The sequence below is a fragment of the Calliopsis andreniformis genome, unplaced genomic scaffold, assembly GCF_051401765.1.
Source record: "Calliopsis andreniformis isolate RMS-2024a unplaced genomic scaffold, iyCalAndr_principal scaffold0022, whole genome shotgun sequence".
Lineage (NCBI taxonomy): Eukaryota > Metazoa > Arthropoda > Insecta > Hymenoptera > Andrenidae > Calliopsis > Calliopsis andreniformis.
Window position 1 is genome coordinate 7,334,179 of NW_027480432.1, and position 25,621 is coordinate 7,359,799.

General features: G+C 33.2%; 6 protein-coding genes across 9 annotated transcripts in view; 3 read left to right on the plus strand and 3 right to left on the minus strand.

The window, feature by feature from the left end:
• Positions 1 to 4,278, plus strand: part of Appl (amyloid-beta-like protein) — a 56,029-nt gene extending 51,751 nt beyond the window's left edge. For all 3 annotated transcript variants that reach the window (XM_076390343.1, XM_076390345.1, XM_076390344.1), the window contains one exon: positions 148 to 4,278. In XM_076390343.1, coding sequence (XP_076246458.1) covers positions 148 to 258 — 111 coding nt within the window. In that variant the 3' untranslated portion in view covers positions 259 to 4,278. The remainder of the gene's footprint in view (positions 1 to 147) is intronic.
• Positions 4,279 to 6,094: 1,816 nt separating this feature from the next.
• On the plus strand, positions 6,095 to 10,793 carry Hsl (hormone-sensitive lipase). The gene is made up of 11 exons (XM_076390556.1): positions 6,095 to 6,264; positions 6,650 to 7,084; positions 7,157 to 7,358; positions 7,447 to 7,660; positions 7,740 to 7,930; positions 8,072 to 8,354; positions 8,431 to 8,653; positions 8,868 to 9,052; positions 9,142 to 9,461; positions 9,744 to 9,869; positions 9,949 to 10,793. The coding sequence occupies exons 2-11, from the start codon at positions 6,726 to 6,728 to the stop codon at positions 10,015 to 10,017; spliced, it is 2,172 nt and encodes a 723-aa protein (XP_076246671.1). The 5' UTR covers positions 6,095 to 6,264; positions 6,650 to 6,725; the 3' UTR covers positions 10,018 to 10,793.
• Positions 10,794 to 11,099: 306 nt separating this feature from the next.
• On the minus strand, positions 11,100 to 12,964 carry San (Probable N-acetyltransferase san). The gene is made up of 4 exons (XM_076390853.1): positions 12,812 to 12,964; positions 12,136 to 12,292; positions 11,715 to 11,881; positions 11,100 to 11,628 (listed from the first exon to the last, which is right to left on the minus strand). Exons 1-4 carry the CDS (start codon positions 12,817 to 12,819, stop codon positions 11,454 to 11,456), a joined length of 507 nt encoding a protein of 168 aa, XP_076246968.1. The 5' UTR covers positions 12,820 to 12,964; the 3' UTR covers positions 11,100 to 11,453.
• Positions 12,965 to 13,756: 792 nt separating this feature from the next.
• On the plus strand, positions 13,757 to 16,741 carry LOC143186961 (peptidylprolyl isomerase domain and WD repeat-containing protein 1). Its single transcript, XM_076390852.1, has 8 exons — positions 13,757 to 13,957; positions 14,406 to 14,508; positions 14,588 to 14,784; positions 14,845 to 15,038; positions 15,114 to 15,451; positions 15,527 to 15,716; positions 15,798 to 16,373; positions 16,534 to 16,741. Exons 1-8 carry the CDS (start codon positions 13,861 to 13,863, stop codon positions 16,675 to 16,677), a joined length of 1,839 nt encoding a protein of 612 aa, XP_076246967.1. The 5' UTR covers positions 13,757 to 13,860; the 3' UTR covers positions 16,678 to 16,741.
• A 44-nt stretch (positions 16,742 to 16,785) lies between these two features.
• On the minus strand, positions 16,786 to 17,297 carry LOC143186674 (mitochondrial pyruvate carrier 2). Its single transcript, XM_076390381.1, has 3 exons — positions 17,198 to 17,297; positions 16,977 to 17,118; positions 16,786 to 16,909 (listed from the first exon to the last, which is right to left on the minus strand). The coding sequence occupies exons 1-3, from the start codon at positions 17,295 to 17,297 to the stop codon at positions 16,786 to 16,788; spliced, it is 366 nt and encodes a 121-aa protein (XP_076246496.1).
• A 4,051-nt stretch (positions 17,298 to 21,348) lies between these two features.
• Positions 21,349 to 25,621, minus strand: part of LOC143187018 (uncharacterized) — an 84,239-nt gene continuing 79,966 nt past the window's right edge. For both annotated transcript variants that reach the window (XM_076390942.1, XM_076390940.1), the window contains one exon: positions 21,349 to 25,619. In XM_076390942.1, the coding sequence (XP_076247057.1) occupies positions 25,384 to 25,619 (236 nt within the window). In that variant the 3' untranslated portion in view covers positions 21,349 to 25,383. The remainder of the gene's footprint in view (positions 25,620 to 25,621) is intronic.

The following is a 25,621-nucleotide window of genomic DNA, read 5'->3' on the forward strand; positions in this document are numbered from 1 at the left end:
GTTAGGGATAATGGTGTTTTGATTTCTGTACTGAATTTTATCTTGGCAAATATGGATATTTTATTTCTTGGATCCAGTTGTTAAGGGGCGTTTACCTTGTGCTATTTCTTTAAGCAACTGTTGGTAATTGTTCCTATTGTGGGGCAGGGTTTCATCGAAGTCGACCAAGCAGCCACACCAGAAGAGCGACACGTCGCAAACATGCAGATCAACGGATACGAAAATCCCACATACAAATACTTCGAGGTCAAAGAATAATTCAGTCACCTCGGTCTACAGAAGTTTAATTTGAAACTGGTCTTAATTGTCCGTTTTCAAGAATCTCATAGTATTTTGTTAGTGTAAGATATATCTTTCAGGTTCGAGGTTCTTCCGAAGATTCCGAGGCATACAAAGCCGCATAATAATCCATGGAACGAAGTCTGTCCATACGAAGATAGGTGTTGCAATACAATATCATCGTGCGACGTTCGTTTGCATAATAGCTTATGACGTAACACGACCATACTCTAAATGTTCTACGATATGTGTATAAAGCAATGTTTATACGACATCTGTTAGCTAGAAGCGATACGAGATTCGACTAAAATAATATTCGTAAGGTCGAGAGAGAGAACGCAAATGTGCCATATATGGGAAACGCGTGGATCGTCTTCGGAAGTACCTCACACACGTTGTTTTCGTTTCGTTGTCATACATGTTACTAAAAAAGTGAAGAAAAACGCAGGAAGGAGCGCTCACAATAAAAATAATCGGTATAAACGCTAAGACTAACGCGATACCCTTCGATCAGAGGGCTGTGGACTACGATGAGTTAGAAATTCATTATTTTCGGCGACAGAGAATGCGAACGCGACGAAAGGAGTTCGTCTTGTAAATGAAGCATTCGGCACGTCTGCGCTCTTTGCTGTATTTTTGCGTTCTGATATTTTTCGAGGTAGTCAATGGCAATAAAAGGTAAACGCAGCTTCAAACTAATACGTGAAAAGAAAAAAAAAGAATAGCAGCGGTAGCAGCTTGCACAGTGGCAGCATTATAATCCGATTAAGAATATTTAAAACGAAAACGCATATTATCGTGTACGCTACGGAAGAAGCTCTTAAAATATCAGAACTGTTAATCAATGCACGTTCACCTTCGTGATGCAGCTATTTTTTCATCTCCGTTCGATTCCCACTGCCTGATTTTTTCAGCGACCTTTTCAGTACTTAACGTCTACTTAGATTATACAACTTTATACTTAAGAGAAATTGAGATCACGAACGTATCGAGACTCTTTAACGTGAAGCAAGATATTTTATCATTCCATACGAGAAGTCCACTATCTTATCGAGGTGCTGTCCGAACGTATGCACGGAAAATATTCAGCAGACTTGTTCGACTCGGCCGAAGACCGATTCTCCTCAGCGGCGAACGGGTCGAAAGAGTCACGCCAAGGCTGCCGAATAAGAGGAACAGTTAACAGGGGGGAGGGGAGTTCTTTTGAGTGGCAATTAGTACCTCCGATTTAGGTCGAATAAGTGGCGACTGTTGAGGAAGAAAGAAAACAAAAATGCAAGCGTTTCTTGTCCTCTTTTTTTATTTCCCTCCTTCTTTTCGTTTTCCCTCTTTCGGAGAAAGATGGTTCATACAATAACTATCTTAGGATATTAATTATATATGATGACGATAATATATTACACGTTTAATGCTTATATATTTGTATATGGTCAGAAGGTAGCAGGCCGCACTTTAGCCAGGGTCGCGTGGGAAAGCACAGCTTTCACTTGTTTCTTTCTTTTCCCATTGAAATATTGCACGTTTTTATTAGCCTTTACATACATACTATAGCTTTATATCGATTAACATGTCGATTGAACGACGTTTCATTGTACAAGGAGGATATCTTTTAGTCGCGCAATTACTCGATTGAATAACGATATTAAGAAGCTTTTGATTCGTACGGTTAAGGATTTATGCTCATCGTTTGTGAAAGTTGTACTCTCTATACTATCTTAAGGTCCGTTTGTTTCGACGCTAATTTTGCTAAATAAATAATAAATTTAAGCGAATGCGCAAAAGCCGAGGAGGTTTGGTATCCTTGGATTTCCTAAGCGCACGTGGAACAGCTGCCTTCCTGTTTTTTAGCGAACAGCAGACTGTTTGTCTCACGCAACTCCGGTGGAAGGATGAGCCGACACGAGGTACACACAGGCACACACATTCGCGCATCGCTGAGTGTTAAAAATATTATTTTAGATATATTAAAAAGAAAAAAAAATATGATAGCAATTAACTATATGTCTATGGATACAACAAAAGCATAGCATCAATACGTTAATAATAATTATAATAATAATATAAATATCTATATATAAATATATATGTTCGTATGTGTGTGTGTGTGTGCGTGTGTAATATATGAACAATATACATAATACATATACATGTACACCTATCAAATTAACTATAACAATTATGTACCTATAGCATATATAGTCGTTAAAATGAGGAAGAAAAACCATTGACACGTCGCGTATAAATCTGACTTGACATGAATTCACAGATGTTGAGGGCCTTCGTCGTTTAGATAAAATGCTAACTTCTTTCGTTCGGTGACGTCGCGATTCTAATCCGATCTCTATATTTATTGGGAGAAAAAGTGGCAAAGATGGTACGCGACGCAAGCTAACGATTGGCCTACGTTGACGGATTTGCTGTTCATCATACGTTATATTTGTCCAAGTTGTGATGACACATTAGAATGCGTCCAGCGTCTCTCTCCATCGCTTGCCAAATTTACCTCGCGAACCATCTTTGGGAGTCTACACGCGGTTCGAACGGTGTCGGTATTATTTAATGAAAACTCGTGCGCGTGTGACGAGGAAAAGAAGGAAGAATAGAAAATATGTAAAACGTGAAACGCTATCTCATTGTCAGTATTAGCTTAAACGTCCCCCCACCCCTCGAAGCATATCAGTTTTAGCCCGTTCTTTTGACGATGATGTATAGTAGCGTTCCTCTTTCACTTCAGGATGCTGTGAATTTGCGTCGAGCCGCCCTGTATAAGTTTAAGAATTGATTTTTGTAAAGAGGTAATAAATACTTACCGAGGTAATTAATCTAGCTTAACGAACAAAAAAAAAATGTGAAGAAAAAAGACACGTGAGATGTGAGGAAACGGAAGTTAAAGGAACAAAAAATAAATACGTCCTTTGCGTAGCAAATCGGATTATAGATGTTGGCGAATGGGAATAATAACGGAACTAAACTTTATTTTTGCAGTTCTTTCGGTATAATTGCGATCTCGATTCGTACGATTCTAAGCCGTCGATCACGGTCACGAGACACACGAGGGTCGAATTACAGGCTACTCGATATAGGCTCGCGACTATAAACGACGAGTTTGTAAAGAATAACTTGTTACTATCACAGCAAAAACTAACACAAGGAAAAAGGGATATTTCACGACATAAACTCGACGTTGATGACCACTTATAAAATTGTACCGAGTGAGAATTCATCTGAGTCACTCGGGTGGCTACTCAATATAAGCTCGCGACTCCAGAAGCAACGAGTCTATACTGTATCGTGAAGTATTAAGTGTCGATAACTTGTTACTATCTCAGCAAAGACGAAAGCAAGGGGAAAATGAAACATCACGATATAAGCTTGTCGTGACCAGTCGTGAGACTATATCGAGTGAGTGCTGTACACGTGCAATAACGTCGATACGCACCCACACGACGCTCTGTGTTATAACATAGTTTTCGATCTTATACCGAATCAAATTTCTTTCCGATATCACTGCATTTCCTTCTAGTCATATGTTCGACGTCGATCGTTTTATCGGCGGTTGGGTCTCTGTTATGGGGATTTAAACTCTCAGGAAATGATCGATGAACACCTGCAGGGATTATAGAATATCTGAATTCGATAAACAATCGAGATTTTTATAATGCTTATTCGGCGTCGAAAAGTGGTATGTGGAAACAGAGAAACGTACGTCGGGTCGGATGAACATCACTGATTGAGTTCTCGTGTTGTTTTTCTAACTGTAGGATCGAAAACTACGCACGTTCGATGATAGAACGCTTCTGCGACCGTTCTTCGACGAGTAGAGAGGTCACTAACTGACGGATAAAAACTAATAATTCCCCGTCTCCCTCTTTCTCCATCACAAGGATTTCTCCTCGCCACTCACAAATTTTATCGCATTAATACACTCCGTGAAAGAACGTATTGTGTTTGTGGATATATGTAATTTTACTTATCAATAAATAAATTATAAAGATCCGACCACGTCTCAGTCCCAAGAAGCCAGTACTCATTCAGCAAATATCTACGATAAAAATTACTAAATATTACTTCTTAACGCCTCTGGCTGGTATCCTCTCTTAAGAAAAAGCAAGATATATTATAAAATATTATTAGAAAATATTTTTATAAAATAAATCAAATATAATAATAAATAATATATTATTATAATATTTCTAGAAAATATTTTGTAATAATATTTTTATTTTTAATCATAATTTTTATAATAATATAATATTACTTATAGTACTATATTATTATAAAATAATTAAATATTTGTGTACTACACCTTATCGTAAGGTTCTCGTCTTAAAGAAATACATAACAAAGAAATAATATTATACCTCCTCTCATAAAGGAAAATAAATCCTTTAAAGAAAACTTGAGACCTAAATGTGCAATTAGAAAGCTTTTATTTGATTTTAATAGAGCGTATTACACTGTTGCTGACGTTACTTTGCATTTTCATGAGTCACAAACATGTGCTGCTTACATATAGATACCTAAGAAACTTTGTCTAGGAAAAATAGAAGAAATGTTAGCAGATAAAAACATGTACACAAAAAAATGTGCCTCCGTATTAGATATCTTTGTTGTATCTTCGCGTAATTGATTCGCTGATGTGGTTGGTTGCGTATCACATAGTAATGACGAGCGCGAAATCGTAAGTTGTTATTTGTCACTCATTTCCATCAGTCTGACGAAATGCAGTCTGACTGACGCTCGTGTAACGCGTGTTTGTCTTGGTTTAACCATCGTTGGAACACGGAAGCATTAGAGCATGCACGCGTTCGGTAAGTACAAAGGAAACCAAGTCGTTCACCCACTAACATAGATACCATTCCTTATTCATATTATTGATTAATAATGAGGGTCTATAGATAGAGTTGAGGTCAAATGCATCATGGATCGATTAGAATTCTATTACAAAAGTTTTCATTTTTCATGAATACATCGAGAATAGGGAGAATGCATTATTCTCAGCATATGTTATATTTAAAAATTTTTTAAAATTAGATTTCTGACTTAATAGACTTAATTCTAGAAACATTATTCTACACAAAGCAACTTTGTTAAACCGACTTCCAACGAAAATGCAGCAAAGTTGTAACAAACGCGCTGGGAGCCAGCATTGCTGCAAAAATTGACATTATTGGTTTTTAATTTGGATTTTCTGCAGCACTGTTGCAAACACTTCATGCGAAATGGCGTTAGAGTTAGAAAGATTTTCTGTAATTCAACATTATTGCAAACAAAAGTGGTCATATATAGTTTCAAAATTCAAGTCGAAACTTTGTTGCGTTTAATTTTGGTTTATCTTTGGTGAATCGATCGCGACAAACTTGATTTTTAACACAGAACATTGTTGAATTTTCGCGATGATACATTTACGACAATGTTGATTCTTTTAAAGTAGTGTAGTGTGTAATGTATAATAATCTAAAATAGTGTAAAATAATGTTGCGTGTAATACAGAATCGATTTGAATTTTTAAGAATAATTGAACCCATCCAGATTTCACTCATAAACAGTGGAAAAATTCCTGTTCCTAAATATAGCAGATCTTTTTTGTAAAAGTGTATCCCATATATTTACATTTATTTAAATGTCATTAAAGCTGTTTTCCTTTTCACGCGTAATAATTCTTTAATTCGCCACGCAGACATCTAGTTCAGTGCTCGCAGATGTAATTAACGTGATTTGAATTCGTAAATAGCGCGTTATATTGTTACTAAGATAACGATATCGATTCAAAAAACAATATGGCGGCCACAATAGATTTCTAAGAAATGTCAAATCCAAAATAAAAAGTGACGTGCTTACGTAGGTTACTGTGTACACACTAATCTCGTTACGGATTGCAGACGAGCACGATGTAGTTTGAACTTGCAACGCGATTACTTTAGAAAGAATATATGCATCGGGAGTTTGTTAACCTTATTCTAAGTGGCATCATGTACTCTAAAGGTATTAACAGTAATTAGCACCAGTAAACGCTCTTTTTTACATATAATATTGTTTGAAATATTTTAATGTATTTGTATCAAGAAATAGTGAAATGTGTATGTCATAAATAAGCTGAAAATTTGTATGTAAAATCATATTTTCATGAACATAACTAGAGAAATGGAGTCTTCATATAACTATTGTTCACTCTTCAAATACAGTAATTTGTACTTCATTTTCTAAGAATATTTTTTATATTTTTGTATACAGTATGCATTTTATAACTTCTTACGCATTCAACATTTCCATAAATGCATAAAAAACTACCGTTCCAGTCATAGTTTATTAATATTACACTTTATTAAACAAGGAAAGTGTCTCACTTATACAAAATTGATTGTTACAGATTCTATAGTTATCTTTAATTGTGAAGCTATTAGTTAAAAATTTCTTGTTAAACGGGTAAACCAGAAACCGCTCAGATGTCTCTCAATGATGATTTTGATAGACCGTTCGAAGACATTGAACCCCTGCAATGGGGAGCTTTACGAGAACTATGTCAAGCAAATGCAGAGTTCTTCATGGCTCATCAAGATGAGAATGGTGTTAGAATCAGAGCTGCACTCTTGGCAATATTAGATCAGTTAGAGCAACTACAGCCTTTGTATAAAGAGATCAGTAGAATTGCGCCATTGTTTGATTTGGATGAGCAAACGCCTGGTAATGGCTTTAGAAGTTTCTTAGTTTTAATAGATAAATGTATTGTACATTCACGTTCGGTCTGCCATCAAATATATTGTCAAAAGGATTCTATATTTTTTCGGAAAAGTTATCATATGAGGTAATTATTATAATTTTGTTTAAGTTAAAAGTAAAATTATACCATGATACTGAGAGAAACAAATGTTTGCAGGGAAGTAGAAGCTTGTTCTCAAGTCTTAGCATCCTTGTCCACTTGTATGGAACACTTGAAAAATTTATACTCATGGACCGAACAGATGAATGATGGAAGACCGTCCCTTTTCATAGGGGATGATCATAGTCCTCGTGAGATCTTAAGTCAAGTAGATAGTATTAACCAATATTGCTTCTATGGCAGGTGTTTAGGATTCCAGGTATTAATGAACCTAATTATACAGGACGATAATTATTCTGATAACTGGGCTATAATTCTTCTTACGAAATAAAATGCATTGATTTCAGTTTCACGATTCCTTAAAACCTATTTTAAAAACCATAATGGTTGGTATGGCTACATTTAGCGAAGCATTCTATTCTAATGGAACACTGCTAGCACGATGTACTAATTCTGTTAAATATATGCTAGACCCTGAAATGAGGGCACGTCGTACTGTTGATGTGTTTCGACGTGCTGATGTATCGTTTTGCCAAGCATTTTGGTTTCTCAATGAGAATGGTAAGACTTCATTGATTAATTTTATTACTTGATCTATGATACTTTGTGATTAGTACATTGCATCATTTTAATCTCTCAGATATAACACGAAGATTACCAAGTATAACATTGTCATCTCTGGCGATAAATCAAGTAATTTCTATTCCACCTGAAGAATTGACGCTTCCTGCATTAGATGGGACGACAGTGTCAATTCCAATACCAAATAGCCACATTGGAAAGAAGCCAATACACGTCAGATTGCTAAGCTCCAAGCGCCGCGTGGGAATGGTAAAGAAATAAATCATTTATGGAATCTATTTACTTTGCATTATGTTTTCACTCATTCTCTCGTCTTTACGTTTCCTTTAATCGAATCAAGATGTTTGTGGAACATTGGTTTCACTCCTGTGCAGTACATGCTTCTCTCAGGTTGGTTCAGGTGGAGTAGGAGGAGATCTGCTTGGATTATCGGATGAACTAATAATCCATTGTCACGGTGGTGGTTTTGTATCGCAGACTTCGCTTTCTCATGAACCATACTTACGCTCCTGGGCCACAAATCTTGGCGTACCTATTCTCAGCGTAGATTACAGTTTAGCGCCGCAAGCTCCATTCCCTCGTGCGTTCGAAGAAGTACTGTACACGTACGCATGGGCTTTAAATCATGCGAGTACGTTACTTGGGAGCACAGGGAAGAAAGTACTCCTTGTTGGTAAGATTCACCGTGTTAGCCTTTTTTTACCAATTGTTATGTGAATTCTAATTTCTAAAATTTAATCTTGCTATAGGTGATTCTGCTGGGGCCAACTTGAATTTAGCAGTCACTTTAAAATGCATAGAACTGAACATCAGGAAGCCAAATGGACTGTTCATGGCGTACTCGCCAGTATTCGTCGATTTTATATTGTCTCCGTCGCGGTTACTTTGTGTTACAGACCCATTATTACCTATGGGATTTTTAATACGTTGCTTGAAAGCATACGCAGCTACGGATAATAAAAATTCTGTGAGGTATACTTGTGAAAGTATAACATTTAATTTTTATAAATCTGAGAACGTGCAATATTTTATATATTCTTGACAAATTTTCGAGTTAAAGGACAAAATAAAAGTAGCATGTAGAATTTAATTCAGTTTCATGAAAGCTTTCCAATGTAGGCTCTTTTAAAACATAAAACACATAAATGAAAGCATAATTTATTAATAGTGTTTATTGGATTTTTAGAGAAAAAGAGAATGATGTTGCTGAGTGTGCAAAATCGGATACAGAATCTTTTGCAGAAGTGAGCGAAAGTGATCTAATAGCATTGGCTCTCAGTCCTAACGAGGATGAAACGAATGATGCACATAAGTTGGCATCTTTGCCATCTGATTCGACACTGAACTCTGTTAGTTTAACAGAAGTTGACGGTAAAATATATTCTCAATGATTCATTTCATCAAATTTTAATATTTCGTTTAGCTCTCAATAATTTTCAGTAACATTTTTATTGTGACAGGAGCAGAACATTCAAGAGAGGAAACAAAGTCTCGAGAATACATTAAAAAATTTTTGGAGTTATACAAAAATACTGGTATAAGTGCTGCAACGTATGTTGCAAGTAATAGTATACAAACTAATATTTTAAAGCCTGAAAGATCGTGGTCGCTTTTTGGATGGTCTCTTAAGGGAAACCACAGAGAATCTAGAGAGCTAGATATAGAAAATACGAAAATCCCTTTGGAAGACTTTGTATTCACAGTACCCAGGGACCCATTTTTAAGTCCCTACCTTGCATCAGATAATCTTCTAGCACAATTACCGCCTATTGCATTGCTAGTAAGTTCCTGAGTTAAACATTATTTACAGAATGTGATACTTAACCTCTTCACCTACAACTTTCTTTGGTAATGTTTTCACCTATACTGCCGATCTGAAACGACAGACTACCTCGAACTGCCGTTCACAGAGTTCCCATTAACAGAATACAGATCCATCACGCGATGGTGCGTCAGTGGTTACTTGTGGAAAAGCCTCATCACGCGTTAGCGCGTGATCGGCAACGAAGAAGTAATAAAAAATGCAAGGGGTTAATATGTGATATCTGAATTTTGTTTCTAGACATTACAACTCGATCCATGCCTCGACGACTCTGTCATGTTCGCAAGGAAACTTCGATTGCTCGGTGTATTAGTCACACTTGACATATTGCCTGGTTTACCTCATGGATTTCTCAATATAACACTGGTAAAGGAAGTTTCTTTATTAAGTAAACATTATAACAATGTAGTGTGTTATATTCTACACTTTACATATTAATTTATAGGTCTCGAAAGAAGCAAGTGAAGGATCAGATTTGTGTGTCAAGAGAATACAAGAGCTACTTGCATTATAATTCTATGCGTGTAGCAGTTATTCATTCAAGCATAAATGTTGTTATGTGGGAACAAAGAAGCTTTTTCACTAATTTTTTTTTTAAATGTTATAGTTCAATTTTTTATGTATTTATGAAGACAAAGTGCAATCATTTGCAATATTTAGAGTTTTTATGCATCAGTATATGGATGTTATGGAAGTGTATCTATTTTTATCTGCAGCGAATCATAGAAATATTCGTACTTTCACGTTAATCGACTTTACATCGTTCGTGTCCGTCTAATAAACGTCCGACCGAATTTTTGGGGTTAGAAATGTGTAACGTGTAAGTGAAGCTTTCCACTGATAAAATCAATGGAAAATTTAATGTAAGTAGAAGTCTGCAAACAGAAATTCAGTACAGTGCACGTTTGCACACCTACAAATGATTATTAAACATAACTGTATTAATTACACCAGTTTTAACTCTGACAATACTTAGAAGTTTTAACGATACTTTATAAGCAATTGAATGTATCGTAAATTAATACATAGCGTCGTATTTTTTTAAAGCTTATTTTCGAATTAAATATACTAAAGGCCGAGTCATTGAGTACAAAATCTCATTTTTTCAGAGTTGTTCAAGTATTTTGTCTCATGTATATGTTTCCTTGTAGTAAATTACTATTTTGGAATAATTTTACATCATTGAAACAATATGTGCAATACATTGGAAGTAAGAGATTCCTTCTAACAATGTTCAATGTAAAATGAACAATGAAATTATTTTTATTTCGCTAAAACTCTATCAGTCATTTTTCAATGAATCTTTTGTTTATTTTTTTAGTACATGATATTATATAAAGAGTATTATTTATAAATTAATTATAAATTAATTTTTATATTCTTGTTAAGGTTATACTCAACTTTACTATTATAATATGTGGTGTGAATTGTACGAATATTTTTATGACACTGTTTTGTTATTAATTTATTATAAATCAATTATTCTTTTTCAATAAAGTCTCTATTACTTAAATGTTTAATGGACTTTTTATTTCTATTGTATTAATGTTAAGTGTATTCGAGATAATTACAATTTAAAACACAAGTATATTGTAATGATCTGCAATGCTTTATTAAATTAACAAACATTAAAAATGGGCTAGATGTAAATTGTTATTAACGTGGTGTCAATTTAATGAAATATGAAAAAGCAGATGATATGGACAACATTAACAATGAATTTGTTACACTTTCTTTCTCTTGGGTCAGCATTAACAATTTCAGAGAACTATTAAATTATATTTCTTTTTTACATGGAAGTACAGTGTACTTGTCAACTTTATTAAATTATTTATAAAATTCTAATTTCATAACTTATAACACATTGGGAAATTCAATAAAAATAATTTTATTACCAGATTGTGGAAACATGTGGTTTTTGAGAGGCGGTAAATAATTGATTAACGGTTTTTATTGATTAGCTTGTTGATTATTTGTTTGATTTGTTCTAGGTCGCAATGTTTTTTGTAACACATGAGCATCCGCTGGTTCTATTCTTTTGTAATAGTGTTTCTTTGTTTCTACTATTTCAAATCCAAACTTTTTATAAAAGTCAATGGCTCCTTCATTGCTTATTTGAACATGTCTGTAAGTAAAATATACAATACAGACATATTAACAATCTATAATATCCATATAAAGGGACTGAACATATTCAGTTCAAATACCTACAGGAAAATTGAGTCAAAGTTTCCATCTTTGTTAACATAGCTTAAAACATGTTCTACCATTACAGTACCAATTCCTAGCCTCCTATAAGGATAAAGGCAACCCAATGTCATAATATATAAACGCCTAGAATTTTCTGAAGTATCTACTCTACAACAAACTGCTCCAACCTAGAATGAATAATCAATTACTTAATTATTTAAAACAATTTTAAACAGGATGTTTTGCAATGAGTAATATAATCTACTTGCAAACAAATTTTATTCGTTTCTACATATAGAATTATCTTCTATCTTTATATTTGCAGTTTCAATTACTTTCAATTATATCATTCATTACAAAACACTGTTTGCAATTAAAATTCCTTTTATCAGATAATTCTTCAGAGTAAAGTAGGATTCTAGTAAAGTAGTAGTAAACATACCACAATATCATTATAATATGCAAGTTTTGCTAATTCACCAGCTTCTAATACATCTTTATAGAATTTTTCATTATAAGAGACAGGAAATACCACTTGGTTAAGGAGTTTGAGCTGTTTTATATTGTGTGGTGTTACATCTCCTAATTCTATCTTTGACCTGTAATTTGAAATCTTTTTATTTTTATCAGATGACAAATATACTTATCACATCTAATTATGTTCAAAACTGTAATATACAAATTTATTTACATAGTTTAAAAAACCAAAACTTCTTTTTACAAACGTGAGCGAACATTCGTATTTTCTAATTAATTTTCATGTATTAGAAATTTCAAATTTTTTACGATTATTTATCTTAAATATAATAACATATTAATTATGAATATTTGCCACCATCAAGCTACTATATTTCACACAAAAATGATGATAATATTTAAAATATTTTATTATTTCTGTTCCCCCATTTTTCACTTACAAGTACGTTTTTAAATAAACGTGTCCTTGAAAACAAAACATTTACAACGACAATTTGCTAATAATTATTGTCAACAATAAGTAGAATAATATTGTTGTAGAGTACGATCTATTACATTTCTAAATATGAAAAGGCAAAGGCAATAATTTTTTCGAATATTTTGACTTATAAAAATATAACCTCAAAATTGTTGCAACCTACCTAGTCATATTAGGAAATACCAATTTTTTAATGTTTCTAGTATAAACAATAACAACAAATATTTACACTAATAGTTTTACAGTTGAGAGTGTTAATAAATAAGTTTTGTGTACGATTCACTAATGATGTACAGCCTTATCCTCACACTGAAACCTTATGAATGGAATAGGTTTAATACGTATCCGTTTCTTCAAATTTTGATGGCTTTGAGAATACATAAATACCTGTTAGCTATAACTTGTAAAATTGATAATTATGACTGACACGTGAGTATAATTACATCTATACGAATATATCTACAGAAATCACGTAGTTTTTCATTCAAAATTTAGAGCTATGCTACTATGGAATTTTTAAATTCTAAGTATTTAATTTTCTGAAATTTTTTAAATATTCTTTGAATATTATCATGAAACTGAGTTACATTTATTTTTATTTAATTTGTGATTCAATTTCAACGTGTTCTTTTATCTACACGACTCGAGGCATCTGCAGGCATGAAATCAATCATCAGTTTTTCAAAAATTCAAATTTTCTGTATTTTTTATTGACAAAAGTAAAATATTAAATTCTTAGATTTAGATTTTAAGTTCAGTTGAAATCGTTATACAGATAATTTATTATATTCAGTAGATCTTTGAATCCAATACCGAAGAAGAAAAAGTAGAGGTGTTTCAATTTAGTTGATGAATTGACAAGATTTTTCAAATTTTTGTATGAGGATAAACAATTTCATCTGTTCTTAATATAGTTCCAATATTGATTATACAATTGCAATAATGATTATGTATGAATACACGAATAAAGAAGTTTGCATTCTTACCTAAATTAGTATTTTTTTAAGTATTAAATTGTCAAAATTTGGCGTAGCAGCATTTGGCCTGCCGGCTATCGATAGTATATTCTTGACCACTTCGATTTTCGACTAATCGACTTTATTAAATCGTTTTTGAAGCTGACGTTTTTGTCTGATTCTGTGTTTTAAATGAGTGTTTTGGTCCTTGGTCCTAAGATAATTTCTTTGTTTGTTTGTTTATAATTGTGTAATAATGTCCAGTAAGAAAAGAGAGCACAGTGAAAGTGATAATGAAGACGATTGGGTTGGACCATTGCCTTCGGAAGCTGCGACTCAAAAAAAACAGAAAGGTTAGTATTTATAACCTATACGTGTTAATTCAATTGTACTGTTTTGGATAATAAAATCGAAAAGAATACCTTTTTTAAAAGGATTTTGGTTTCCTGTATTTGCGATTGTTACTATGTCAAATGTATTTCATCACTGAAATCAGTGTACAAAGTTTATTTGATAAGATGAGATTTGAGGTTATCATTGTTTATGTTACTTATTGAAATATATTACGCAGTATAAATTTGATTTATTAATACCTAGTGTTTTATGTGGATGACACATTTATTTCATTTTTTTTGTGGTACTTGTAAATAAATTTATAAATATAGAGGTATGTATTTAAATATGTTTAGTATTTGTGTACAAGTGTAGTAATTTGGAGTAAGTAGATAATTGAAAAAGGATGTTCATTGTTAACGAATTATTAATTTCTATAAATTGCTTCTACTTTTACAAATTTTCCAGTTTTGGAGTATGAACAAGTGTATATAGAAAACTTACCATTTTGCGAGTGCTATGAAAAATCTTATATGCACAGGGATGTAATTACTCACATCTTGGTAACAAAGTTAGTATTCATTAATACATCTCTATAGTTTAAATTAATAATAATTGTAATATAATTTCTTTTCATGTGTTTAATACAGATCAAATTTCGTGATAACAGCCAGTTGTGATGGGCATGTTAAATTTTGGAAGAAACAAGAAGAGCTCATAGAATTTGTGAAACATTTTCGGGCACATTTAATGGCTATACAGTCTATGGCAGCTAGTTGTAATGGAGTCCATGCGTGTACAGTTAGTTTAGATAAAACAATTAAAATCTTTGATGTCATCAATTTTGGTAAGCATTCTCTATCGATTACATATTTTCCATAAACTGAAACTTTTGTCTTCATTTCAGATATGATTAATATGATAAAACTGGATTTCATACCACTTTGCTGTGAATGGATATACTCACCTGGTGATGCCATAGCTGCTTTAGCAGTTTCCGCTCAAGAATCAAATAAGATTTTTGTTTATGATGGACAAGGAACTGGAACACCCTTACATGTTTTCGAGAAATTGCATACTAAACCTGTTATTACAATGAAGGTAAGAGAAACTAACATAAGTATTGTGTTCCATGCATTTTGTGTAACAATTTGTGTACAAACTCTTTGTTTACAGTACAACCCTGTATATGAAACATGTATTTCTGTGGACAAAGCAGGTATTTTGGAATATTGGACTGGACCTAAAATGGAATACAGGTTTCCAAAGTGCGTCACGTTCGATTCAAAATTGGACACAGATTTGTTCGAATTTGCCAAGAATAAGACTTATCCATGCGGTTTAGCAGTGTCACCAGATGGCAAAAGGTTTGCTTCTCTCAGTGGTGACAGGAAAGTCAGGGTTTTTAATTTCCGTACTGGGAAACTGTATAGAATATTCGATGAAACTTTACAAAGATTTTCTGAATTACAACAAATGACGCAACAGCTGCCAAATATGGAATTTGGACGAAGGTATAATATAGAATTTTAAAAAATAGTTATGAAGACCGAAGATATCATTTCTTCACGAATTCATATGATTTTCAGAATGGCGGTTGAAAGAGAATTGGATAAGACGGAAACAAATTTGGGAAACATAGTTTTCGACGAATCTGGCTACATGATTTTATACAGCACAATGCTAGGCGTGAAGGTCGTAAATTTATACACAAATCGATGTATTAGAATTATGGGGAAACCCGAAAATATTCGTCCCATGCAGTTGGCTCTCTTCCAGGTACTTACATTGTCATATTTATTAATTTGTGAAAGAATGTACCTTGTATTCATTTTAATAATTTACTTAAACAAAACACAGGGAAAAGCAAGGAAAACAACTGCTGCTCTGACCGTAGAAATGGAAGCCTCAGAAAATCCAACTCTGGAAATGAATCGCCCTGATCCCACACTCTTCTGCACAGCGTACAAAAAGAACAGATTTTATATGTTCACAAGAAGGGAACCAGAAGACACTAAAAGTCAAGAATGCGACAGAGATGTCTTCAACGAAAGACCTTCTAAAGAGGATATTATTTCTTCGACAGAAGCAGCCAATGTACAAAAGATTTTCGATACTGCTATTATTCATACAACTCTTGGAGATATCCATTTGAATCTGTTCGGGAAAGATGTTCCAAGAACAGTGGAGAATTTCTGTGTCCATTCGAAGAATGGTTACTATAACGGACACATATTCCATAGAGTGATTAAAGGGTTTATGATTCAGACTGGTGATCCCACTGGAACTGGCACGGGGGGAGAAAGTATATGGGGAGGGGAGTTTGAAGATGAATTTAGGCCAAGTTTGAAGCACGACAGACCATACACTTTGAGTATGGCCAACGCAGGACCCAATACGAATGGGAGTCAGTTCTTTATTACCTTGACGCCAACTGTAAGCTTCTTCTATTTTGTATTTTATATTTTACCCTTTTTTTTTCCTCTGAAATATTATCAAACGTATCGCCTAGAATTTAAGAACTATTGTATTATAGGTTATTCCATAGAGGGAATCTAAAATTGTACGATTTTAATTTCTCGTTTCTATCTTTCAGCCTTGGTTGGACAACAAGCACACAGTATTTGGAAGAGTAGTAAAAGGAATGGAAGTAGTACAAAATATCAGTCAAGTAAAGACGAATCCAAAGACTGATAAACCTTACGACGATATTAGAATAGTTAGCGTTACCGTGAAATAATATTGTAAAATACATATACAGTACAATATTTTTAATAAGATAAATACAATATAACACTCTTAAATATTTCTTCTCATTTACCTACCTATATATATATTTCTCAAAATATCATTTGGGAATTTGCTGCATTTGATATAAAAGCCCTCTTGCAAAGTTATATGTGCCCATGAGACATGTGAATGCATTTACACTGAACAGGTTGTAATTTTTCGGAGTAATTACCAAGGAATACCTGACGAACAAATAGTAAATTATTATCTTGAAATTTAGTTAAAAATTGGCACTGTGAAAATTTATACCTAGACCATATAGCACCAGTGACCATAAGACTGCCAGTCTGACCAAGGGAGATCGTACTTGGGTGTCGATTAGCATCCCCCAAACCAGCTGCCACTAAACCCCATTTAAATGTTGGAGCCCAAAAAAATACAGTAGTTGGTCCTATATTATTGAAAACGTTACCAGAAATTAGATCAACTATTTAGTGAATGAATTTTCTTTATCGAACCATTTTTCCAACCTGCAGGATGCAGAAAAAAGGGACGAAATTTTGGTGGCAATAATAAAGCTATTCGTAACATTAATCTTTGATAATTGGATTCTCTTTTTACTTGAAGCATCGTATAATAAATGTGTCGATTAATTAATTAATTAATTATTTGAGTATATATCGAAGGTTAAAAAAGCATCCCCCCATAAAACTTGTCAAAAATGGTGTACATACAATCATCGCTGTTTTTAATCACTGAGCCAAAGTTTAGGCAAAAGTGTTTAATAATATTCTCTGATGTTAATGGAATATTGTTCATTCATATTTTCGATAAATTGAAATAAAAATGATTAATTGCATATATACATACGAGAAGAAATATTCAATAGTGTATTTTTATTAAAGAGTTTATTTTCTATTATGTATTGATATTATAAATTGATATAATATCAAAACTGTAATATAATATTTTACAATTATTAATTGTAAATAAATATAAAACATATTTCCTTAGTTGCAAGGTTGAACAGAAGAAATAGAATTATTTCAAATCGGTGGAGCTATTAATAGAGCTATTGTTTGAAATTTTATTAAACATGACATTTTTCATACTATTTATTCTCTAAATCTAGAAAAAAGGAACTATAAAATTTTCTAATCTAATTCGGCAATAATAGTTACATAATATAGAAACAAACGCTCGCAAATTTTAGAATATTTTTTTTCTCAATGCTCCCGATTCGACAATGTTTCACTCTTTTGTAAATATACAGAGACCATCATGTCTCCTCTGATTTAAATCAAAATTCAAAGTTCATTTCAGGCAATGACTTAACAGCAAATTGAATCAAAATTTAATGTCATCTTAAGTCAAATTAATTTTTTTTCGTATAACTGATACTTTTCATGTCGAATTCAAAATGAGTTGTAGTCGCCAAAGGAAGGAACCAGGATGTTGGAATGACATGGAAGAAATAAAATATTTGGTCTGCGCGATCGACTGTTGGTTCGTAATTATTATAAGCATCCTTGTCTTCTTATGCATTCTTAAAATTTTATCAGCGTAGAAAATCTGTATTTGCTTTTAATTTGAACTATACTCAATTTTATTTCGATTGTATCAATTATTTTAAAGGTACAAACGATAGGTACCTATATGTATTAGATTACAATTATAATTAGTGTTTATTTATTTTGGTTAATATATATTCAGGAATGTATAGTAATCTCTCGTTAAAAAATCATAAATGTTATAATTACTCATATTAATTATAAAATTGGCTCGAGTGCCCTCGGGATCGCCAGTTCCCGTGTTGGGGATGCACCTCAGGAAAATGCATCCTGGGGTGCATTCCCCAACCTCTGAGGGATGCACAATTATTTAGCTCATATTATTTTGGTCATTTATAGCACATGCAATAGAATTTAGTAAATACAGTAAAATATAGTGAATTTAATTCATAGTATTAATTTAGTCTCCAGTTTAATTAAGTAATTTTAATTAAGATCGCAATTAAAGCAGAAGTTAAAATTTACTGAAAACGTAAGTTATGCAGTCTTGTGTCATAGTTGTTAATCAACGTTGTCTAAAAGAAGATTAAACGTTTAAGAAAGACTCTAAAAAAGTTTAGAAGCGAAAGGCCACTAGACACTTCATGAAAGTTGTAAAAAGGAGCTATATCATCCATTTAATGTTAGATGAAACTGCAAATTCCTTGACACAGTAATTAAATCCTTAAATAAATTAGCAATCTAGTATGACTAGAAAAATTCAGAATAACAGACGTTTTACAGCTGTAAAACGATATCGATTCGAAAGCATTTTTGATATTCAGTGTATATTTGTAGTTGCGTGACCTGAATAAAATAAGCTAATTATACATTCAAAAATATTTACATATTATTAATCAAATTACTTGGTGATGTATTTATGGGAATAATTGACAATATTTTTTAGCTCATTTTATTTACTTTGAAATGTTAAATAAATTTCTCAGAGAAATCCCAAATATACAAGGTTGTGCATGATTTAAATAAAAATATCCAAATGTGTTGGTAACTATGAAAGTTGACCATGACTTAGTACCTGAACACAAACGCAAATTTTACTTCATTTTGAACTTGAACTTTAATGTACCCAATAAAAGAACGAGATAAATTTTTTTTTTATCCTAGGTTCCTTTATTAATATGTTTATAATTATTCTACTTCCAATTACTCACATTCACTTAACTGACATATTAAAATAACGCGTGGATTTCGATACATTTACCGACAACTACTAAAATAAACGAAGAATAAACAAAAAATAGTATATTCAGTCTCTGAGGTGCATTCCAAGTGTCTGGAACTGTACAAAAATGGCTAAAAAGGTTGTCCAATTATTGGGACATTAGATATCTTAAGTTCCAGGTACTGGGACATTTACCTCATAAGAGACATGTCAGCCAGTGTTTTAACATTTATGCCCCCATCCTCTGTTTCCATTCAGTCAGTGTCCAAAGGTGATACCGCAACCCACGTGTACCATTTTGCTACCACCGAGAATCGAAGAATTGCCTCCTCTAATACCTCCTCCTCCACCACCCTGTCCACCGCCACCCTGTTGTTTGGCCATATGTCCTGGCCCCTGTTGTCCTGGTCCATTACCTGCACCACCACCTCCAAGGTGTCCTCCGCCTCCGCCACCCCCAAAACCTTGTTGTCCACCTTGTTGCCCACTGCCTTGTTATCCAGGTACGCTCTAGAGAACATCCTACATGCTATACACAAAGGGTTCTGCAATTTTCCGTGTAGACTTTGCTGGTCTGTTCTATAGGCAAACATGAGACTGGAATATGAAGTAATAAAATGTTCGTGAAGAAATAACACAGAGTAAAAATAATAAAAAGATAAGATAAATAATACAAATATGAAATGCTGTATCTCTAGTATTTAAGTTTAAATTAATTAATTTTCTGTTTGAAGAATCGTCTGTTTTTATTGATTTAAAGTATCGAAGATTTAGTATCAGATTTATGGTATTAGTGACTTTATTGTAGATTAGATTTTCTCGTGATTTTGCCTGAATAATTTTTTCGTATAATTATGTAATTTATTTGGAGTAGACCTTTTTGTATCACAAATTTTTCTGTTTAGAGTGGCCCATAATTAAGAATCTAAAGGTGTAGGTGACAATGAAGGCCAAGGTCCCCTTCGATCATTTCATTGTTGAGAACAGTGTTCATTAAGTCAATTTTTTACATGACTTGCACAATGCTAGATAGCTATCTAATTATAGTCAACCAAATCAGCAGCACAGTATCAGCGAATTATACAAGCATTACATATCTCATGTTACCTCTCATCGAAATAGGAAATGTAGTATTATATTACTGTATTCGTCATGTTTTTTGTTTTTGTTATAATTTCTTTGTGAAGCATTTCTGGACTTTTTGTTGTTACTTACATGACAGTTTAGTTTTATTTTTATCTATAGAATATACTAGCAGTCTGTATGGAAAATTGCAGGTACCTTAGATGGGCTGTCTAAAACTTTTAGTATGAGATTGAATTTGTATTGGTATGCAAATGCAAATAAGAATTTTGCATTTACTTTAATTTCAAGAATTCTATGTTTTCAACTGGGAAAAGTTTTCTCGTTGGTATATGACGTGTTTTATATTACAAAAATCATGGTTAATAAAACAGAAATAGTGAATGTTAATAGAAATATTTAACATAAATTGTGTTTGTAGCTTCCTATTGTTAAAGTCTGTCAATGCTGATGGAGTACTACTACAAGAAACTGCAGAGGTAATATTAATTACTGTAATAATTTATAAATTTACTTGAGATGTTAGTCATATATTGTAGTGTCTCCATAATATAGTTACAGTATTTTCTCGTTATAAGCTCAGTGTTACGACACACATGTCATCAACGTAACATTTTGCACATAAAATTTCTGTAAGCTCCAAGCTCTTTAAATTCTGTGAACTTCAAGCTTTGTAAACTTATATCGACTCACAAGTTTATAATGAGTGAATACTGTATTATTTATAATAATAATAGTCTGCAGAAATGACTAAGAATACTCTATTGAAAAAATACGAAAAAAATAATGAAAGGGGAGACATAAAAGAGTCGACAAGTGGATGATTTAATTACAGAAATTAGAATGTGTCGAATAAACAAGGACCTTCTTTTACACAATAACTTTATTTAGGTTTGATACGGTCCCTCGAATCGAAGCTTAAAATAACGACATTTACGTATCGATAGAGAATCTAATCGCTTAAACTCGAGCCTAGCTTACAACGAAATCTGAAAATTTTATACAACAGTGACAGTCGAGTGTTTAATATCTTACAGCAACGTATGCACGCTTTTATAAATCCTTTGTCAACGAAAAGAACGGAATTTCCACTTCTGAGACACAGTGACGTCGATAAGGCCAATGGAAACGACGGTCATAGATGATTCACGATTAATCATCAATGAATTTATTGTTAAAATCGACTCTGTCCTACTTTCTATTCCTTTTTTAAATAGAGACATTCTTTCGTTCACGAAAATATTAAATCATTCTTTCATTGATCAATTTGTATAGTTCCATTGTGTAAATATCAGTGAATCCACTGGCTATATTTGACTGTTTCAAAAAATAGAAATTTTGTCTTCTTCTCTTTTCTGAAAATATCGAAATTCTTCTGCTATTATTATATTTACGTTATATAATTATCAATGCATTCATGATTACATCAATATTCTTTAAAAATAGAATTCTTATTTTCACACTATCTCACATTTTTTCGAAAAGCATTATGATTAAACTCGTGATAACACTCGATTAATTTTTCTCTTTATTATATAGGGTGTTTCTTTTATCTTGCACATCTTAATATCTTCTTTATTTTTGTTGATATGAAGAAATGTGTTAGGACAAATTTCTTTAGCTCAAAGCTAAGAATATTATTATCTGTCTTTTTTCTCTCAAGGTCAGTTTCTTCTAGTTTTAAAGGTCATCGCCATTTTTTTGTATCATATTCTTAGCTTTGAACTAAACAAATTTGTCTCGACACACTTTTTTGTATCAGCAAAAATAAAAAAGACAGTAAGGTGTGCAAATTAAAAGATACGTCCTGTATGTAGGCAAGAATTCTATTAAAATTTGTTTATTAGATTTCTTTTGTAGAAAATATTGGTATTTTCTCAGAGCACGCTAAGACAAAAATACAAATTCATTGTTAATTAATCGTTGCTCTGTTTTCACAAGTACTTACGTCTGACGTGGAACGAGCAGGTCCATGAAGCTCTGTATTTCACGATAAGAGTCACACAGAGAGATACGTTTACATCGACACATCGCACAAAATTACAAAGATTAAACTGTTGAGCTGTTTATTGCTCGCATATCGAATCCACATTTCGTACAAGTATTATTCGGACATTTAGGATCGGCTCTAGTTCACTGTGCAAAATTGTTAACTTGAGATTCGATATGCTTTGAACATCCCTCACTCGCGATATTTGCGTCTTTACATCTCGTTAATATAATTTAGCAACGAATGCAAGAACGAAATATCCTTTCCTTAACTATGTTAAAAACGTGGAGATCCACAAATACTTAGCTCTTTCTAGGACTACCATCTACTGACTAGTGTGATAACAAATGATACGTCTGTTTTCGATTTCGTTGGAAGTTTGTCTTCTTTCGAGATATTTCTTTCAAATCTGGAAAAACACGCAACAACGATAATCACAATCTCGTTCGTTAATTAACTATTGAAAGGACCATTGAAAGAGTCTGTGTACTGTCAGCTGGAGTTACTTTGTCTCTTGAGGCGTCACGAAGACAAGCCTTAGTCTGAATTTTGTCTTGAAGCTGAAGAATTTTTGACAATAGATGAAAGAAAAGTTGAAGATTGGTTTTAGAAAATAAGATAGTGATTAGGAAAATAATAATTTACTTGTATGTATGTAACGAAATGTTAAATTAAAAAAATTTGTGCGGAGAATATTTGAAGAATAAAACATTGTTGATAGTACTTTATTAATAATATTCTGTAGCTTTGTAGAGGGTAAGTTGTTAGCGAACCAATTTTTACATGTTATTAAATAATGCAATTTTCTTTAATTTGATTGAAAATTAATTCTGTATTTTTTTGTAGGAAATTGTTTTCAATGAAATGCTGAATGTAACTTGTGCTCCATTTCAAGAGGTTTTTGTTCGACGTGGAAATTTCAATTTTGTATAATTGAAAAAGGAACACATCGGGCCAGATTTCTCTTTCATCTAATTGAAAATTGCTCGTCATTATTACACATTTTGTTTATTGAGTTTCAGAAAACTGATTCAAAAATATATTCATTAAATTATGTGGAATATCACTTGCTTTGATAACAATTTGTGGTTAAAGTATGTTAAAGCAAAATTGTTCTAATAAAAATTTAGATTTTATATTGAATCTTAGCGACTTTAATTAAAATATATAAAACATTGCTTTTTTTAATGAATCAATATTTAAATAATATGGAAACATGACATATTGTTTATTATTTATTATTTAGGGAAATGCAAAGAAATGAATAATTTCTAAACTTCCAATTTTGAAATAAATACTGTGCATTAAATACTGTTAGCGTGCAGTAGTCAGGTCAAGCATAGCAAGACAAGTAGAATAAGTCCCAAGTCAGACATATTTCAAACGAAGCCTGAAACACAATTTTATCTATCTTCACTTTTATCTTACTTTGACATGTAGAATCACTCTTTAAAATTTTTGACACCTAACATGAAACACCCTGTATAACATTTCCTATACAAGTTCACAAATATTTCCCTCATTTTTCTTGAAAATACATTTTTTTGAATTGTGTCATTTTCAAGATACATGTCCCATATTTACTTCAAGCTTTCTTTAAAAATACAATCTTTCATATGCACCAACCTAATATACTCAAAGCTTCAAAATATTTTTAAAAGAAGAAATCTTATAAACCTTTAACTTAAAAAGAAACGATATTAAAAGACAAATTTTTCAATGACAAAGGTACTAACTTGCGTCAAGGACAAAGCAAACCCTCGACAGTACTCGAATAAATGTCACCCTTGTCGAAGTCACTTAAGACGAATGTAGACTTATCACTTTGGGTGACCATCGCGGACGATTCACTCGCAGCGAAAAGTGTAAAGGTTGTTTTGAGCATTGACAGTGAACAGTGAAGGAAGTACAGCCTAATGAAACAACTGGATGATTGTTTTATATTAAAGCTGCAGTTATAAACCTGTACCTCAAAGCCAGAGTACTTCAAGTCCATTTTTTTCAAAATTAAGTCTTTTACAGGATCTTATTGCTTTCTCTTCATTCGATTAGAATAATAGGAACTTAGTACAAGGGACGAAGTTATCAATTCAATTTTGGTTCTCAATGTTCCACTTGCTGACATATTGAAAACTAATGAACTGAATTCAATCACTGAAGAGGTGTGAATAAATATCCTAATACCTAGATGCTTAAGTTGTTAAATGTCTCAGTAAGTGGACAACCTAAACATGCATATCTCGACATTTATTTGTATCCCAGTAGCTGAATATTTTTTACTTGTTTTCTCATTAAGTACATATATTAAAATTCAAGTTTAAAATGAAATAAAACTAGTATTAATGCCCAGGTATGAGGACATAGTTGGCTACTGGGATATTTACCTTCCTCCAGCTTTTATCTTCCACTTTCAAGCGAATGAATCATCTACGATCACTCAAAATGAAAACTCTAAATTCGTCTTAACCCCAGTCCTCCTAAACTCTTCCTCAATAATCATTAAAACATTCACCGCAGTGTTACAATACTGTTTCACCCAAAGCCCCAACAGTATCACCTCGAAATCGAAATCCCCTTCGATCCCCAGTCACCTCTCCAACGCCACAGAAAATTTTCTCCAGAATCTTCCCACGATTCTCCCCAAATCTCGCCTTCCACATATCGATTGGTCTACTTATCAAAATCCTTATACAAATTCAATTGCATCATCCCCGCGGGAGCTCGTGGGCTCTTCCTCCCCGAGCGTTTCTCAGAGCTCGTTCGAGGTCGACTCGAGGAAAAATGTTCGCCACGTGGCGAGCAGGCACCCTTTCAGGAGCCTCCTTTTCCCAGCTTCTCGCCACCCCAGCTCCAGGTTAGAATCTGGTGCACGATGTTAGACAGCTGGCGGTCTCCTCGGCGAGGGAAACGTTAGAGAATGAACAGGTTCTCGCAGCTCTTGGTTTTCCTCTTGAAGCCCAGCAGGTGCTTCAGGATCCTCCTGCGGTGCTTGCTTCTCCTGCGCCTGGTCGCTTGGTCCCGATCGCGCTGCGGGTTCAGCTTGATCTGCGCCAGGATGCCTACCAGGAGCTCGTCCACGTGGTGGGCTAGTCCTGAGGACGTCTCGATGAACTTGCAGCCGCAGTTGTTCGCCAGACGTCGGCCAACT

Excerpts from the sequence above, each read along its gene's own strand:
- Hsl (XM_076390556.1), top strand. The coding sequence starts at position 6,726 with ATGTCTCTCAATGATGATTTTGATAGACCGTTCGAAGACATTGAACCC. Across the intron at positions 7,359-7,446 it reads GCAGGTGTTTAGGATTCCAG|TTTCACGATTCCTTAAAACC; the intron begins GTATTAATGAAC and ends CATTGATTTCAG. Across the intron at positions 7,661-7,739 it reads TTGGTTTCTCAATGAGAATG|ATATAACACGAAGATTACCA; the intron begins GTAAGACTTCAT and ends TTAATCTCTCAG.
- San (XM_076390853.1), bottom strand. Across the intron at positions 11,882-12,135 it reads CATATTATAATGATATTGTG|GTTGGAGCAGTTTGTTGTAG; the intron begins GTATGTTTACTA and ends TATTCATTCTAG. Across the intron at positions 11,629-11,714 it reads AACTTTGACTCAATTTTCCT|ACATGTTCAAATAAGCAATG; the intron begins GTAGGTATTTGA and ends TTTTACTTACAG.
- LOC143186961 (XM_076390852.1), top strand. The coding sequence starts at position 13,861 with ATGTCCAGTAAGAAAAGAGAGCACAGTGAAAGTGATAATGAAGACGAT. Across the intron at positions 14,785-14,844 it reads CTTTGATGTCATCAATTTTG|ATATGATTAATATGATAAAA; the intron begins GTAAGCATTCTC and ends TCTTCATTTCAG. Across the intron at positions 16,374-16,533 it reads TTATTACCTTGACGCCAACT|CCTTGGTTGGACAACAAGCA; the intron begins GTAAGCTTCTTC and ends TCTATCTTTCAG.
- LOC143186674 (XM_076390381.1), bottom strand. The coding sequence starts at position 17,297 with ATGCTTCAAGTAAAAAGAGAATCCAATTATCAAAGATTAATGTTACGA. Across the intron at positions 17,119-17,197 it reads CTTTTTTCTGCATCCTGCAG|GACCAACTACTGTATTTTTT; the intron begins GTTGGAAAAATG and ends TCAATAATATAG. Across the intron at positions 16,910-16,976 it reads ACTGGTGCTATATGGTCTAG|GTATTCCTTGGTAATTACTC; the intron begins GTATAAATTTTC and ends TTTGTTCGTCAG.